Source organism: Tursiops truncatus, chromosome 17 (genome assembly GCF_011762595.2).
Source record: "Tursiops truncatus isolate mTurTru1 chromosome 17, mTurTru1.mat.Y, whole genome shotgun sequence".
Taxonomy (NCBI): domain Eukaryota; kingdom Metazoa; phylum Chordata; class Mammalia; order Artiodactyla; family Delphinidae; genus Tursiops; species Tursiops truncatus.
This window is the reverse complement of record NC_047050.1, coordinates 28066410-28082388: the sequence shown is the minus strand read 5'-3', so window position 1 is coordinate 28082388 and position 15979 is coordinate 28066410. Positions and strand designations below refer to the sequence as shown.

At 38.7% G+C, this 15979-nt stretch overlaps 1 protein-coding gene across 2 annotated transcripts in view; it reads right to left on the bottom strand.

Annotated features, from left to right (window-relative positions):
- Positions 1 to 15979, bottom strand: part of CA13 (carbonic anhydrase 13) — a 31280-nt gene that overhangs the window by 2515 nt on the left and 12786 nt on the right. Inside the window, exons 4-6 of one of the 2 annotated variants that reach the window (XM_004320540.3) lie at positions 11297 to 11392; positions 9721 to 9783; positions 9033 to 9188 (exon numbers count right to left, since the gene is read on the bottom strand). In XM_004320540.3, the coding sequence (XP_004320588.1) occupies positions 9033 to 9188; positions 9721 to 9783; positions 11297 to 11392 (315 nt within the window). The remainder of the gene's footprint in view (positions 1 to 9032; positions 9189 to 9720; positions 9784 to 11296; positions 11393 to 15979) is intronic. The other variant, XM_019926312.2, reaches the window with a different exon arrangement.

Genomic DNA, 15979 nt, shown 5'->3' with positions numbered 1-15979 from the left:
ACATGAAAATGTACAATGTACACTAAATGTACAATGAAAATTTTCTAAGTTATGGGTCATACAAACATCATAAAGCAACCCTTCTGCTAGATTCTTATCACAATACAAATACCTATGGGTTCAAAAATTAAGTATATAAGCTTTCTTCATTTGAAGATCAAAGTAATAAGAGGAAACAACATTTAGAATGTGGTTTAAAGAGTACATATCTAGAAATCAGAGAATGCAAAGGCATAATGGGACAGTAGAAAGGGTTTTCCAAGCTGGGTCCCAGTCCCGGTTCTGCCACTAGTGAGCTGTGTGACCTTGGGAAAATCATTTATTGTCTCTAGTTTCCTCATCTATAAAGTGAAGCATTGGATTAGATTACCTCAATAGGTGTCATCCAGCTCTTGGAATTACACTGAATACTCACGAGCACTCCAATATAACATGGCCCAAATTTTCAAGGGAACCATGTGGTACTCATCCTACAGAATTTTCATCTTTTATGCACTCTTTTCCTTAAACAGTGATTTTTCTCTCACCATATGTGTGCCTTGTCAGCAACTAACTCTGGGAAAAGACTAGGAGTCTTCAACCACTTATAATATTTCAATACAATTTAAGCGATATAGGCATATTTCTCAACACAAGGGCTTACTTTTTCTTATCTCACACACACACACACACACACACACACACAATGCTTAATTATCTTACAAACTTCATATAGTACACAAAGTGTCAAGAAGAAAACAGAAATTACGAGAAATCACATCACAAAATATAACCACTGTTAACATTATGGAGTATATCCTTCTAGATGTTTCCTTATGTACAAGCACTATATGCACATGCACCAGTACACACGCTTGACACGTTTCATTGCAAAATAAGCTCAACTATACTTACTCTTTTGAAACCTTATTTTATCACTTAATATATATCCTTCACACGTCAATAGATATATCTATGTCACTATTTTTAATTGCTGAAAAGTTTTCTATTATAAGCTTGTTTTATAAATTATTTAGCAATCCCTTTGTGATTTAATATTACGTTTTAAGACTAAGCACAGGTCTATAGTAGTAAAATGAAGACTGGGTAAATTACCTGAATAATTTTACTGTCTCAAAAACGTTCACTAAAAACATATTGCCACACAAGTAAGTTTTTGGTGTCTGTTTTGCTGTTTTGAGTGAGTACAAAGTATTAAATTGTTGAGAAAGAGAGCCTTCATTCTCTAAGTTTCATTAGTCACCTAATCAAAGAGTCAAGGAAATTCAGACTAGGACATATATATTAGGTTTCCATCATCATCATTTACCTGAAGCCTAAAATATTTCTCTTAACAGTACTAGCCAGGATGGGAGACAGAGGTGATGCAGGTCCTTCATAATAAATAGGCAATAGTTTATAACCGCACTCTATGGAGATATGTTCAGGTATCATATACAAGCAGTTGTGTATTTCCACAAGTCATATTTTGAGGTGTCTTTTCAAAGAGTATGGATATGAGAAGAATAAGACAAATATTTACAACTTGCTATTACTCATGTTTCATTATACCAGATCATTATGGCTAAAGCCAGATGGGACATATATAATTCTCTGGTAAAGTCAAGTAGCAGAGGCTAATGAAATCTAATCTCCACAGCCACAGAGAAGATGTCCAGCCTTCTGCAGATCATGATGATCCAGGTCTATCTGGAGTGGCCACTCCAGGTGACTGTGCTGGAATCCCAAGCCCTGAATCAGTGCACTGATTTGCCAGCCTCACTGAACACAACTAGCCTCCCAGGGAAACTGCCTATTCCTCTGAAGATCTTGGCTTTATTTATCCCCCTATCCCCCTTTGACTCCTCTGCAAATTGATCATGGCTCCCTACCTCTGCAACACCTTAGCCTCATCCATCTAGAACTAGAACTTACTCTAGATCTTTCTCTGACCAGCCTGCTCATTTTGGTAAGAGTCTCTGAACCTGTCCTGATGTCTCATCAAACCCCTTCCCTTTCTGGTGCTGGATCGTCCTCCTGGTCCCTTAGCCCAGCTAGGTAGACCCTGATCTGCTAGGCTCTGCTTAGATTGGCTCCTATCAGTGTCATACCCTCACCAGGCCTCTGGCTTCCTTTAGGCAGAAAATCTGTCCCTCTGTCACTAAGGCTAACTCAGTATCTAAACAGCTCCTGGCAAGAATCTCCCCAGCTCAGGGTGAAGGCTGTTTTGCTGTTTTCTTTGGCTCTACTACTGAAAGTTTAAATTTCTTCTGTAGTGACCCCAGTAAGCAGAAATACCCTTTTCTAATGTTTTGTAAACAGCTTTGATTAGTCACTCTAGTGCTCAAATGTCTTTACTAGCTCTCCACTGCCTGCCGAAGTTGACTAACAATAAAAATAAGCTCTCTCTTATAGAACATGGTGGGCCACGTACTATGCTAAGTGTTTTATATTACATACCACATTTAATCCTCCAAACAAACCTATCTATAATATACCATTATACCCATTTTAAACATGAGGAACTCGAGGGAGAGTTAGGAAATTTCAATAAATAAGTCATCTGGCAAATAAGCCATGCACTAACCACAGCACTACACTGTATCTGTAAGTGTTTTTCTTTTTTTCTTTCTTTTTTTTTTTTTTCCATTTTCCCCTAATCTCTTCTTATTTGTTTCTTATTATGGAAACTGGCAGATATACAGAAGGGTAGATAGAGTAACATAATAAACCATCACCCAGCTTCAACAGTCATCAACACGTGGCCAATTCTGTTTCATCCACACTCTCACCCATTCTCTCTCTCCATCTGTGAATCCTGCCCAAACTGTATAATTTTGAAGCACATTCCAAATATCATATCATTTCAGGTGTAAACATTTCAAAATATTTCTCTAAAATATATAACATTTCAAACCCTATTAAGGCTCCAAAACAAAATTGTTAGCACGGCTTCCAAGCCTCTTGACCACCCAATTCCAACTAATCCTTCTAGATTATTTTCTATTATTCCACACACAAGTCCCACTCTAGGTCACTTTTGTGAAGGGGTGTCCAAGAGCATCTGAATGAAAAGATTTTGAGGTGATTCTTAAAACTTGAGATTCCTGGACCCCCGCCCCCCCCAGACTTCTGAATCAGAGTTTCTAACAAGGCTCCACATTTTGGTAAGCTTCATCAGGTGATTCTTGCATACTCTCAATTTTGACAACCACAGGTACAAAGTTGCCCACATATTTTTTGCACTTCTCTTTTTTGCCTTTATTTATGCTATTCTTTCTTGAAATACCCCTTTCCTTTATACTCCCAACCTGTCCCCACTTTTTGAAGCAACCCAAATGTAAGCTCTTTCATGAAGTCTCTTCCTGATTTCTCCACTGAAAACTAGTCTCTCCCCTTCTGAAATTGCCTTACACCTTATATTCTCTTACAGTACCAAGCAAAGCCACTGTGTTACAGTTTTTTATGCATTTATTTTATCCCCTCTGTTAGATTATAAACTACGGGAGGACAAGGGCCTTTTTAACACTTGTTTATACCTCTTGCATCATGCCTTGCAAAAATTGGCAATTATTAAACAATTCTAGAATTGACCTTATACTGTCTTCTAAAATTTAAAACTTTAATTTCAAAGATAATTAGATAGTTTTATATAGTAAGTCAAAATTAATATTCAAGTGAATGAATTCTTTCCTCAATTCACACATAGTCTGAAGATGCAGAAGTTAGGGAAATTTTCCTAGATTGTTAATTATCATTAATTACAAAATAAAAAATTTTACTATTAAAAAAGGACATTAGAGTTTCAATTCCAGATATACTGGACTAAGACTCTGCAGACAACCTTCCTGTAGAAAAAGACAATTGTGAAACCCAGACACAATACAAAAAAACAACTAGCTGCAGGTACTAAAGAGTGAACAGAAGTAGAGGGATATAGATGGGGACTTCATGCTCACTTGGAGATATGGGAGCCCTCAAGTGAGTTCCTGTCTCTCCAGTTTTTCACTTGGACAGGGTGGAGTCTGCAAGGTGCATAGAGCTGCTATGGGGCATACCTGTCTTGCAAGGAAAGAGCAACAGAGAGGATCCCCAAACTCATACCCAAGAACTACACATGTACTGAGACTGAAGCTACTGCGCAAGAAGGAAAATCTGCAACTTAAGCCCAGCCAAGAAAATTACCTGCCAACACAAAGGAAACAGTACTCATCAGAGAAAAATAACAGATCCAGAATCTCCACAATTTAATGTTCGTAACATCTAGAATGCAATAGAAAATTACTCAATATACAAAGACTCAAGAAAATGGAATACATTCTTAAATAAAGAAAAATCAACAAAGTGAGACTCAAGATTACCCAAATTTGGAAATTACAAGGATTCTAAAGTGGCTACTTCAACTACCTGTGGGTTATATGACGTTAAACAGCATACTTTTTAGTGCGTGAGAAATTTCAACAGAGTAATGGGAAGTCTCAGCAGAGAAATAGAAATAATAAAAAAGAATCAAGTATAAATTTTAGATCTAAAAAATATAATTTCTAAAACAAAAATTCACTGGATAAAATTAACAAACTGACATGACAGAGAAAGAGCAAATGAACTTGAATATAGATCAATAGAAATTATCCACAGTGAAGAACAGAGATTTTTTAAAAGATTTCAAACTAATAGAACCTTGGAAGGAACCTGTTAGATGTTATTAAAAGGTCAAATGTTTGCATAATTAGAATATCATATATGAAAGCAACCTAAGTGTCATCAACAGATGAATGGATAAAAAAGATGTGGGGTGGGGTGTGTGTGTGTGTGTGTGTGTGTGTGTGTGTGTGTGTGTGTGTGTGTGTGTGTGATGGAATATTACTTGGCCAGAAAAAAGAATGAAATTTTGCCATTTGCAACAACATGAATAGACCTGGAGGGTATTAGCTTAGTAAAATAAGTCAGAGAAAGACAAATACCATATGTTTTCACTTATGTGTGTAATCTACAAAATAAAACAAATGAACAAATATAACAAAACAGAAACAGACTCAAGATAAGAGAACAAAATAGTGGTTACCGGAAGGGAGACGGCTTGGGGAAGGGCAATATAGGGGAAGGGTATTAGAGGTACAGACTACCAGGTATAAAATAAAGAAGTTATAAGGATGTAATGTACAGCACAGAGGAATATAGCCAATATTCTGTGATAACTTTATGTAGAGTATAATCAATAAAAATAATAAATCACTATGTTGTATACCTGAAACTGATATAATATTGTAAGTCAACTGTACATCAAGTAAAAAAAAAGAATATCGGAAGGAAAGAAAATGGGACACAACACACATAAAAATTAACTCATAAATAATAGAACACTTAAATGTAAAAGCTAAAACTATTACTTAAAGTAGGAAAAAGTATTTTGTGGTATACAGTTAGGCAAAGATTTCTTATCAGGAAACCAAAAGCACAAACGATAAAAGATAAATTGATAAAATGACCTTCATCTAGATTAAGAACTTTTTAACTTTTGCTCTTCAAAAGATATAGTGAAGGGCTTCCCTGGTGGCACAGTGGTTGAGAGTCTGCCTGCCAATGCGGGGGACACGGCTTCGTGCCCCCGTCCGGGAAGACCCCACATGCCACAGAGCGGCTGGGCCCGTGAGCCATGGCTGCTGAGCCTGCGCGTCCGGAGCCTGTGCTCCGCAACAGGAGAGGCCACAACAGTGAGAGGCCCGCGTACCGCGAAAAAAAAAGAAAAAAAAAAGATATAGTGAAAAAAAATGAGAGGCAAACCACAGACTGAGAGAAAATACTCTGTCAGATTGTTTTGAATGCTCCCTCTTGGAAAAGGCCTTTAACTCCAAACCTGAAGGAGGAGCAGGAGTGTTTATGTACTATATGATTCCATTTAAATAAAATTTTAAAATAACATTCTAGTGACAACATCTCAGTGGTTGCCTGGGGCCATGGACAAGGAAGAAGATGGAGTACAGAGGGGCACAAGGAAACTTTTTCAGCCAAGGGATCCACTCTATGTCTTGATTGTAGTGGTTGTTACAATAACCAAAATCATCAGCTGCACACTAAAATTCATGAATTTTATTGTATGCAAATATCGTAATAAACAAAAAAAGAAAAAAAATTTCTTTAAAAAGGAGTACAGAATTAAAGCCAAGTATTCTGCACATCAAATTTCAGCAGGTCAGTAAGCCACTATAGATAATCTGGCATAAACCAAAGAGACTTGGCAAGAGAAGTCAGCCTTCCAAAGAATGACAGATCTGTTATCAGAAGTAGCAAAAAACAGTGTATCTGTTTACTGGCCTGGCAGTTAAATCAAGCATTCCCGTAAATGACTCTTTTTCTTTGGGGAGAAAAATGGACTTGGATCAAGAAAAAGAAAACGAAAACCATCTGATTTGCCCTTTAGGTCAAACAATGACTTGGCAAGAAATAGCAGCAGGAAAAAAACCTAGAAAAAAATTGGCACCAACTTACTAAAAAGAGGATTTAATCTTCACAGATAATGACATTATACGGTGGAATTGAAAAATAAATAAAAAATACTATTTTGCAGTGGTTTCTAAAATAAAGAGCTGCTAAAATTGAGATTAAAAATTATCTTTTGAAAAGTAATCCTTAAATCAATGGTATACACAAAAGACATTTTCATTTTACTTTATATAAAAGAGTTAAGCAACTAAATAATCTTATCAACCCTTTCATGCTTTGGATTTTTAAAATATGCTTTCTATTTTAGAACAGTTTTGAATTTACAGAATTCTTGCAAAAATAGAATAATTAGTTCTCGGATACCCCACACTCAGTTTCCCCTTTTATTTTTTTTCATTCACTTTTAAGGACGCACACAAAAGTTTCCCATTATTAACATCTTGCATTAGTATGGTACATTTTTCACAAGTCGTGAACCAATATTAATATGTTATCATTAACTGAAGTCCATCTTTTATTCAGATTTCCTTTGTTTTTACCTAACATCTTTTTCTGTTCCAGGATCCTATCAGGAAATGGCATCATATTTAGTTGTCTTGTCTCCTTGAGCATTTCGTGATTATGACAATTTCTCAGACTTACCTTGTTTTTGATGACCTTGACAGTTTTGAGGACTACTGATCAGGTATATTGAGAATGTCTCTCAACTGGGCATTTTCTGATGTTCTTCTCATGGTTCAAATGGGATTTGACTCTTAAAATATCTTTTGCTTCATTCTTTAAATCTTAAAATCACCATAATAATTTGGATTATTACGATATTATAATCATCATGATAATTTGGATTATTAAGATATTATAATCATCATAATAATTGGGATTATTACTCAGATAATCATTTCAATCTGGTTAAAAATAAAATGTCTGAAAGTGTTCCTGCTACAGTAGATTTAAGTGAATGCCTCAAAGTGAATTACCACTCACACTAAAGCTCTAAAATACAGCTATTATTTTATAAACTCTAACTGCATAAAAACCACATTAATAATTAACATTAATGAATTGAGCTTCAAATAAGATACAGTAGTGAATTCACAGCTAGGCAGTCAGTCATTCCTAAACTTGCAGGGGGTTATTTTTGATTCGGTTAACTTTATGTATTTTAAGTAACTAAATATATATTTTGATATATATTGTTTTCCAAATCACAGGTGGATTGAAAAAACTTATTTTCCAACCAGCTTTAAGGAATAAAGAAATTCTTGAAATATAAGGGAAAACATGATTCCCTTAATATTACTAACTTGATGTTATAATGTATTAACTCTCACTATTAACCTATTCAAATTTAATAAAAGAATGTAAAAGTAAACAGTTTAGCACGTGAAGGGGAGGAAAATGAACCCCATTAATAAAGCCACTGAATCTGTGACAGGTCATTTTTCTCATGATGCAACTCACCTTATTTATGATGGAAAAAATTCACAGGAATTTCCGTGTCAGTCAAGCTCTGGATTTCTACCCAGACTTTTATAAAGTGTTTTAATACGTATGCCCCAGATTATTATTTGGCTTTCATTCTAAAGACAAGGTCGACAGAAGTTGGATATGTTCAACACCCCAAGGGGAAAAGTTACCTGATATGACCTTTGTAAAGGTGAAACAGCTCTAGTCTTTGATTGGACGAAAGATATAATCCACTAGGCAGGTGGGCCAGCCCAGGACAGGAGTACTTTATTAGATGCAAAAATTACTAGGTTATGTTCTTACTAAGATTTTGCAGCATATAATTTGAAACAGAAAACAAAACAAAACCCGTTAGGTATAGCATCCCAGAGCACAGAGCATCCACCTGGCAGATTCGTCAGTCACAGGGTGGGTTCACAGCTCTGGCCAGAGTCATCAAAGACATTCCGAGACTGACTGACCGACTGACTATGGGGGCTCTATAAGCATTTATCAGAAGAACCAGTGAGGAAATGTCCTCACAAGAGGAGTACAGGCAGCCACCCACAGCCTCTTAGCAAATGCTTAAAGCCCCTCAGGCAGCTTCACAACAGTTTTGTCAATAAAAGCCAAAAGATCAGATGGACTTCTTAAATTTAACAAGTACACATATTTCTTAGGGTGCTATGCCCAAGGCTGTTCTCACCGTTCCCTTTCTAAATGTGAGATCTGTAGGAGAGGCAGGTCCAGGGACTGAGGTCAAAAAGGAGACTATCACCTTTTGAGATAAGCTTCTCTCCTGATTTTCCCATTTGTATCCCAGACTGTTAATATCTCAGACCACAAAAAAGAAAATAAAAACAAACAAGTATAGCCCTTAAAGTGGCACTTCACTTCCATCCGTGCCTGTTTGCACATTGCATTTCTAGGAAATGGGAAAGAAATCATCTAATCATAGAAGGTCAAATAAGAAAGGGACATAAATCTCATCTGGTCCAACCACCCATCTGACTAATGAAGAGAAAGGTAAAGCCTTAATTTCAGGCTTCACAACAGCAGAAATGAGGGCAGGGTTTGAAAACACACACACACACACACACACACACAAGATTAAGCCCAGTTTCCTCTAGTGAATCAGGATCAATGTGGAAAAAGCGATATACCTGTTGAGAGCTGATGTTTATAGGTTGTTTTAAAACGATCCATGTGACGCTCTCTAGAAGAGGTGGGACTGTAAGGGAACCAGGATATGTCCAATAATCCCAGCGTGGAGGAAGCAGAGATAATGGGTCAAAATTTGTGAATCGAGTTTGTTTACCCTGAGGAAGAAAAGAGAATTCCCATAAATTACAATGGGAAAGCTTTACACAGACCTCAAAAAAACATACATCCATTGAAATATTATTTCACCGGAATTCTGTAATTCATGGAATTATTTAGTATCTGCTTTTCATATCTTAAAAAAAAAGAATCTGCCTTAATCTAAAAATTTAAGATGAAGTAGCGCATCACCTAGATTTATTTAAGAAGCTCAAGATTTACTTTTTAATGTAAGTGGTCTTTAAAATGTGTTGCCACTAAAGGCTTACGCTGCAAAACTCCAACAAAAGAAACTAATTATGCAAAAATAGATGCATTAGTGATTGTTTTAGATAACTTAAGACCCCTTCATAATTTTCAAGAGATAAGTGGTAATAAACTACTTCTGTTCTATTGGTCAAGTATGTTCCAAACCTGCTTCCAAGCCAGCAGCATATGCTATGTCAAAGTCTAAATTTTTAAAAGAAGATAAGAGAATTCAGGAGAAACCAAGGAATATATTAGTCACTAGTAAATAGAAATTAATTTTACCTTTTCTTTAATGGAATGCAAAATATCGGTAATCTTTTGAAGTTGGGGATTATGCTCACCAATCTGAAAACACAACATTTCAGAAGAAATGGTTACTGTAGCACATCAGGTCTGCATCACTCCATTTCAGTCACTATTTTTAAATTCTTTTTTTTAAAAAAAAAAAAAAAACCTAAGCCAGCCCAGAACAAACAAACAGTGATTGTTCTATAGTGAGGCTCTCTTTCACCTGCCAGCCTTATCACGCCAGAAAAATCGAAACAACAAGATAATATTACAGGGCTCCTTGGCTGAACTATAACTTCGATTCCAAAACTAGCAGTAACAGCTTCTTATTTGTCAGCTTTATGAATGTTCAGGGTACAGATTCTCTCGAGAGAAACTTTGCTTAGGAAACTCTTACATAACACCTGCACTATTAAACCAGATGTGACTTTCAGACCCTAGATCCAAACCAACTATGGGTGACAATCAAAACATTAGAGGAAAACATCTCCCACTTTCAGCTTAAAATGACTTGAGGTCCTGAATCAACGGAATGTATCATCATGAGGAGAATCCTTCAGAAAAATATATATACTTCTTTTCATTTATTTGGGGTGTCCTGAATCTCTCTGAAGGTTTTAAGTCCTTGGGATTCAAGTATAATGCCTTGCCCCACTTGGATCTCACGGCCACCACCAGACTTGAGGACCGAAAAAAGGAGCTGCTGCTATGCATGCCAGTCTCTGCTCTGCCCCATGCTTCCCCCTGTCCCAGTGCAACGATTTACAACATCAACATCACGCAAGTCAGGGGCATATCAAAAGTGCACACCCTAAGGAATGTGGTCGCAGTGGGAGTTGAGCGGCACAGCCCACCCACAGGTATTATGACAGTGATACCTCCTGTGGATATCAGACAAAGGAAACTACAACAGAATCTTTTAAAATGGTCAGTGTGTTTGGGACAAAATACTATTGTGGTCAAACTAGTGCTTCAAGAATCAGGAACTTGGGCTTCCCTGGTGGTGCAGTGGTTGAGAGTCTGCCTGCCGATGCAGGGGACACAGGTTCGTGCCCCAGTCCGGGAAGATCCCACATGCCACGGAGCAGCTGGGCCCGTGAGCCATGGCCGCTGAGCTTGTGCATCCGGAGGCTGTGCTCCGCAACGGGAGAGGCCACAACAGTGAGAGGCCTTCGTACCGCCAAAAAAAAAAAAGAATGAGGAACTTGAATTTTACCCTATCCTGTATCTCCAAATATTGAGCAGTCAGGAAGAGCCTATTATAAAGATTTTCTTCTCAAGATCTCAGTTGTTACTTCTGCTACTATTGTTGCTGCATCTGCGTTTGCTATTCACAAAAAAATGATCAATGGACAATGAGACGTTTCATAAGACAATGTTCCTAGGGTAGTTCTGGGCCCTTAGATGAACCATAAAATAATATACAAAACGTTAAAATTCACTTCAAAAGGAAAACATTAAACCTAGAACTAGTTTACTATTAAAAAATGGTAGACCGTCTACCCCATGATTGAAACCCTTTATCCAACATGGCTGACTAGTTATTCAAAATGAAATTAGTGATTCTCACCTGTAAAAATACGCCCAAGACAGCTAGTCCATCTGGCTCATGAGCTGCCTCAACAAAGCTGGGGTATTTGTCTGAATTCCAGTGAACAACGTGGAGCTGAAAGGGAGGAACGCAACATAATTCAAATGTTTTTTTTTAAACACCCTTAAAAACATAAATACAAATAAAACATTTATATAGATCTTCTGGTGTTGTGCACTTATATGTATAATGTCCAGAATCCTCCTCTTTACTTTTGTCTAAAAACTAAAGTACACAGGTGAAGGACCATGTCACTTTGGTCTGTGGTGTACTGTGCTGAAGTCCACATCACTAGAAGGCTCTGGAGCATCCTGTCAAGCCTCTCTAGCCCTAACAATCTCCAACAATTGCTCCCAAGTGACTCAGGGCTCCCCCATGTCCACAGATGGGACTGCAACTGTGCAGCCTTCAATTAGACCCCAGCTGGCGGCTGAGTCCAACGCACGAGCGCAGGGTCATAGGCAAGTGGAGAAGTCAAACTCCACACAGTAGGTATTTGGGGACAATCCTGCTGCTGAGAACAGCGCCAGTTGTTCCTGAAACTGCCAGTCAGATGTTCATCACTGCAGTTTAAGACTTTTTATGGCTTGAAAATGCAAATTCTCCTTAGGGGTAATTATTTTTAGCGGTATTTACACATTTTCTAACTTCTAAGAATATGTTCAGATCCTCTGTTGAGAGCAAGTTTTAAGAGGGAAAAAGAGGCTTCAGGGTCTTGTAAACAGAGGCATCTGAGGAAGAAAATGAGAGGCAACTGGTGCTACTGATGGGGGGGGGGGGTGGAAAGAAGGAAGAGACAAGGAGTTGGAGTTGGACAAGGAGTTGGAACTCTAGAAAACAGGCTTCACCCACTTCACAACTTCCAAAGGTGTCCTAAATGTCCTACAATAGTAAACAATGCAGTATTCCAGACTCACAAACAAGCGTGAAGGGTTGTAGAATGACAGTAAGGCAGAAGACCACTCTTAGAGGGTCTTCATTCCTGGTTAAGGGAAGGACAAACTGAGATAGAATCCAGAGGGCAATGCAGGCACCCAAATGACTTGGCCAAGATCATGACTCAGCCATGTTGTCCAAGGACCCTCCAGGAAGGATGGACTTCAGATAAGATCTCTTTCAAATGAGTCCTTTTGGCACCTCGGGGAGGAAACACTTATTTATGAAAGGTTTCATGCACAAATCAGCTTTCTGGCTGTAACAGAGAGAATGTAGTATATTCAAATGAATATTTTTACCCCTTCCTTTAAATATAACTTCACATCTCACAGGCAACTAATATGGGAGGCTTTCTAGATAAATAAGAGTTACCATAAACTGGGAACTATAAAACTATAAAATAGTGCACCATTAACAAACAATCAAGGAAGACTGTGGCATAACTAGATGGAAAATACAGAAGCAGATTCTTCTGGTGCCATGGTCTATGTTGATGTCAGATAGCTGGGAGAGGCACAAAGCCTGAAAACATTGGATGACGAAACAAAATTCATGTGGCTCACATGAGACAGATGATGTTCCACTGTAAGGGAGAGGTAGGAAAGTATGCTGAAGTTGTTTTAAGTGGCTCCTTGCCAACATAGTTCACTTTGTAAGAGATGACACCAAAGAGATAGAAAGATGTGAAATGCCCTCTTTATGTTCACAACTCCAACGGATTAGAAAATGAATGTGTAACTAAAGAGACATGAATCTATCTGTATATCCTTCCACTGGTTAAAAACAACAATTGTTTGAAATATTATAGGAGACTAAAGCAAGAAAAATGTTTTGTTTTTTTAAACAAGTCCTTCTCTCTGCCACACACTTTGCTTAACTGGCAGCAGTATCTTCAGAGCCACTGATATCAGCTTTATTAGCATTTGTATTTGAACTAAAACTCAAACAAACAACAAACTCACATTTTCTAACAGTGACAGCCACAGTGATTTGAACTGAATGACAAGAAGTTATAGTAGCCACTGCAAAAATGGAAATAAGGGCTTCCCTGGTGGCTCAGTGGTTGGGAGTCCGCCTGCTGATGCAGGGGACACGGGTTCGTGCCCCGGTCCGGGAAGATCCCACATGCCGCGGAGCGGCTGGGCCCGTGAGCCATGGCCACTGAGCCTGCGGGTCCGGAGCCCGTGCTCCGCAACGGGAGAGGCCACGGCAGTGAGAGGCCCGCGTACTGCAAAAAAACAAACAAACAAAAAAAAAAAACAAAAGGGAAATAAGATTCTTCCCTATTGGAAAGCAATTTCTAAATAATAGTATTTTTCAACTTTAATATTTTTAAATTGCATACTATTGCTTCATATAATGTGCTCATTAATGTTGAAATTGTAATTTTACTATCAACTACATATTTAATACACTCATTATGTATTTGGCATAAATTGTAATCAGATAAAGTTCCAAATATGCAGTGAACTATTAGCCTACTTTTTGTAGATAGGTGACTCTCGGGATAAAGTCTTTCATGATTTAGATTACTTTAATATCTGTAATGTCACAAATCATTAGATTAGGCTCCAAATTAAATTTTTATAGGTTACAGCTTTAAATGTGGGTGGGGTTTTTTTGTGTTTGTTTTTGTTTTGTTTTCTTTTTGTGGTACGCGGGCCTCTCACTGTTGTGGCCTCTCACGTAGCGGAGCACAGGCTCCGGACGCGCAGGCTCAGCGGCCATGGCTCATGGGCCCAGCCGCTCCGCGGCATGTAGGATCTTCCCGGACCGGGACATGAACCGTGTCCCCTGCATCGGCAGGCGGACTCTCAACCACTGCGCCACCAGGGAAGCCCCATATTTTTATTTTTTAAGAGGACACAACTTGATGATAGTCCTGAAGTTAGGTACAAAAGTAGCTGGAAAAACTAAACAACCCCTAGGAATCACTTATGATAGCCAAGCACAAAGGGATCCTTTTGAACCTGAAACCCAACGCAAATGACTCCCAAATACCTCCATCTCCCACCCTGACCTTTTCTTTAAACTCCAGGTTTGTATCCAGTAGCCTATTTGAACACGAGACTAGAATATCTATAGTTGTCTCTCCAACTTAACATGTCCAAACAGTTCATTCCTGTCTGCAGCCTGCTCCTCCCTAGACTTTCCCATCTCAGCAAATAGCACAACCATTCTCATGGTTGCTCAAGCCAAAATCTTAAGAGTGCTTCTAGATTCCTCTTTTTCCTTCCTTCAATATTGACATCCTTCTCCTTGGCAAATCCCATGGATTTTACCCCCCAAACATATGGATTCGTCTAGCTCTCTTCATCTCCACCACCCCATAGTACAAATCACCATCATCGCTCATGTGAACACGTTCATAGCCTTCTAGTTTGTCTCCCTGCTTCTTCAATGTTTGCCCAAACTCTTAGCCACGGAGCAGCTAGCTATATTTTATAAAATATAAAGCAGAGCATGCCATTGCCCTGCTCGAAACCCTCCATTGTCTTTGTCCTGCTACATGAAGATAAACTCCAAACTGCTCACCAAGCCCCCCAAAGACCAACTTGGTATGGCCCCTGCAGGCCTCTCTGGAACATGGCTAATAATATCTCCTCTCTCATTAACTCCAATCCTGGAAGCCAATGTCTTTGTCTTCTAGAACATGCCAACCTCATTTCTTCCTGAGAGCACCTGGACCTGTTGTTCCCACTTACCAGAAAGATCTCCCTAGATTTCCTCAGAGTGGCTTCTTCTGGTCATTCAGTCTCAATTCACTGATCATCTCAAAGAGGCCTTTCTTAAGCACCCAGTTACTCTACCAGATCATGTGGTATTGTTCCTATCAAAGAACTTACCACATCCAATTTATTTATTTGTTTATTGTCGACCTTGAACACCCACCAACCCTGAGGTCTGACCCAGACTTCCTCTTCTTCCAGTTACATTCCTATCTCAAGCCAGAAACACTGACTCCTTCCCTCCCTCACCCTCAACCCCAAGTAATCACCAATCACCCCACTGAAGTGGCACTTCCAGCCAGCCAGCCCTCCAGCTGCACTATGTCCTATTACCTGGAAAATTCCCGAAAGCCTCCTGACTGGTTCCCTTTATCCACTCCTGCTTCAACCCAATTTATTCTCAAACTATAGTTTGAATGATATTTTTAAAACACGTATATGATCACTTCCTGATTCAAAGCCAATAAGTGGCTTCTTGTTGCACTAAGAATAAAGTTTGCAATACTCACGTGACTTACCTTAATAAGATGAGATGCCTCTAGCCTCCCAACTTTACCCCTGACAACTCTCCCCTTTCTACTTCATGCTCTAATCACACTGGCCATTCTGTTCTACAAATATGTGATAATATGTTATACTCTTCCCCAGCCCCAGTACTCACACATGAGTCTATGCAGGCGCTCTCTCCTTTGCCTGGCTCACTCCTGCTCCTGCTTCAGGTTTGGGTAAAGCCTTTTCCATGAGGAAGTGTTTCCTGACCCATCCCTCCTCCTTCCCATCACTCCCTTCAGGATGAGCACGAGTAAGTTGGGCCAAGATGGGGGACATGATAGGATCTCAATGAATTATTAAAAGAATGAATGAATGCATGCATGCATGAACAAATGAAATAAATAGCCTTAAACATACATTAAAGAACAGTGTGAAATTCCAGTCAAAGCTTCATCTTCTTCAAGAAGGAAAACCTACAAAGATGGCCCTTGCTCTGCAAGTAAGG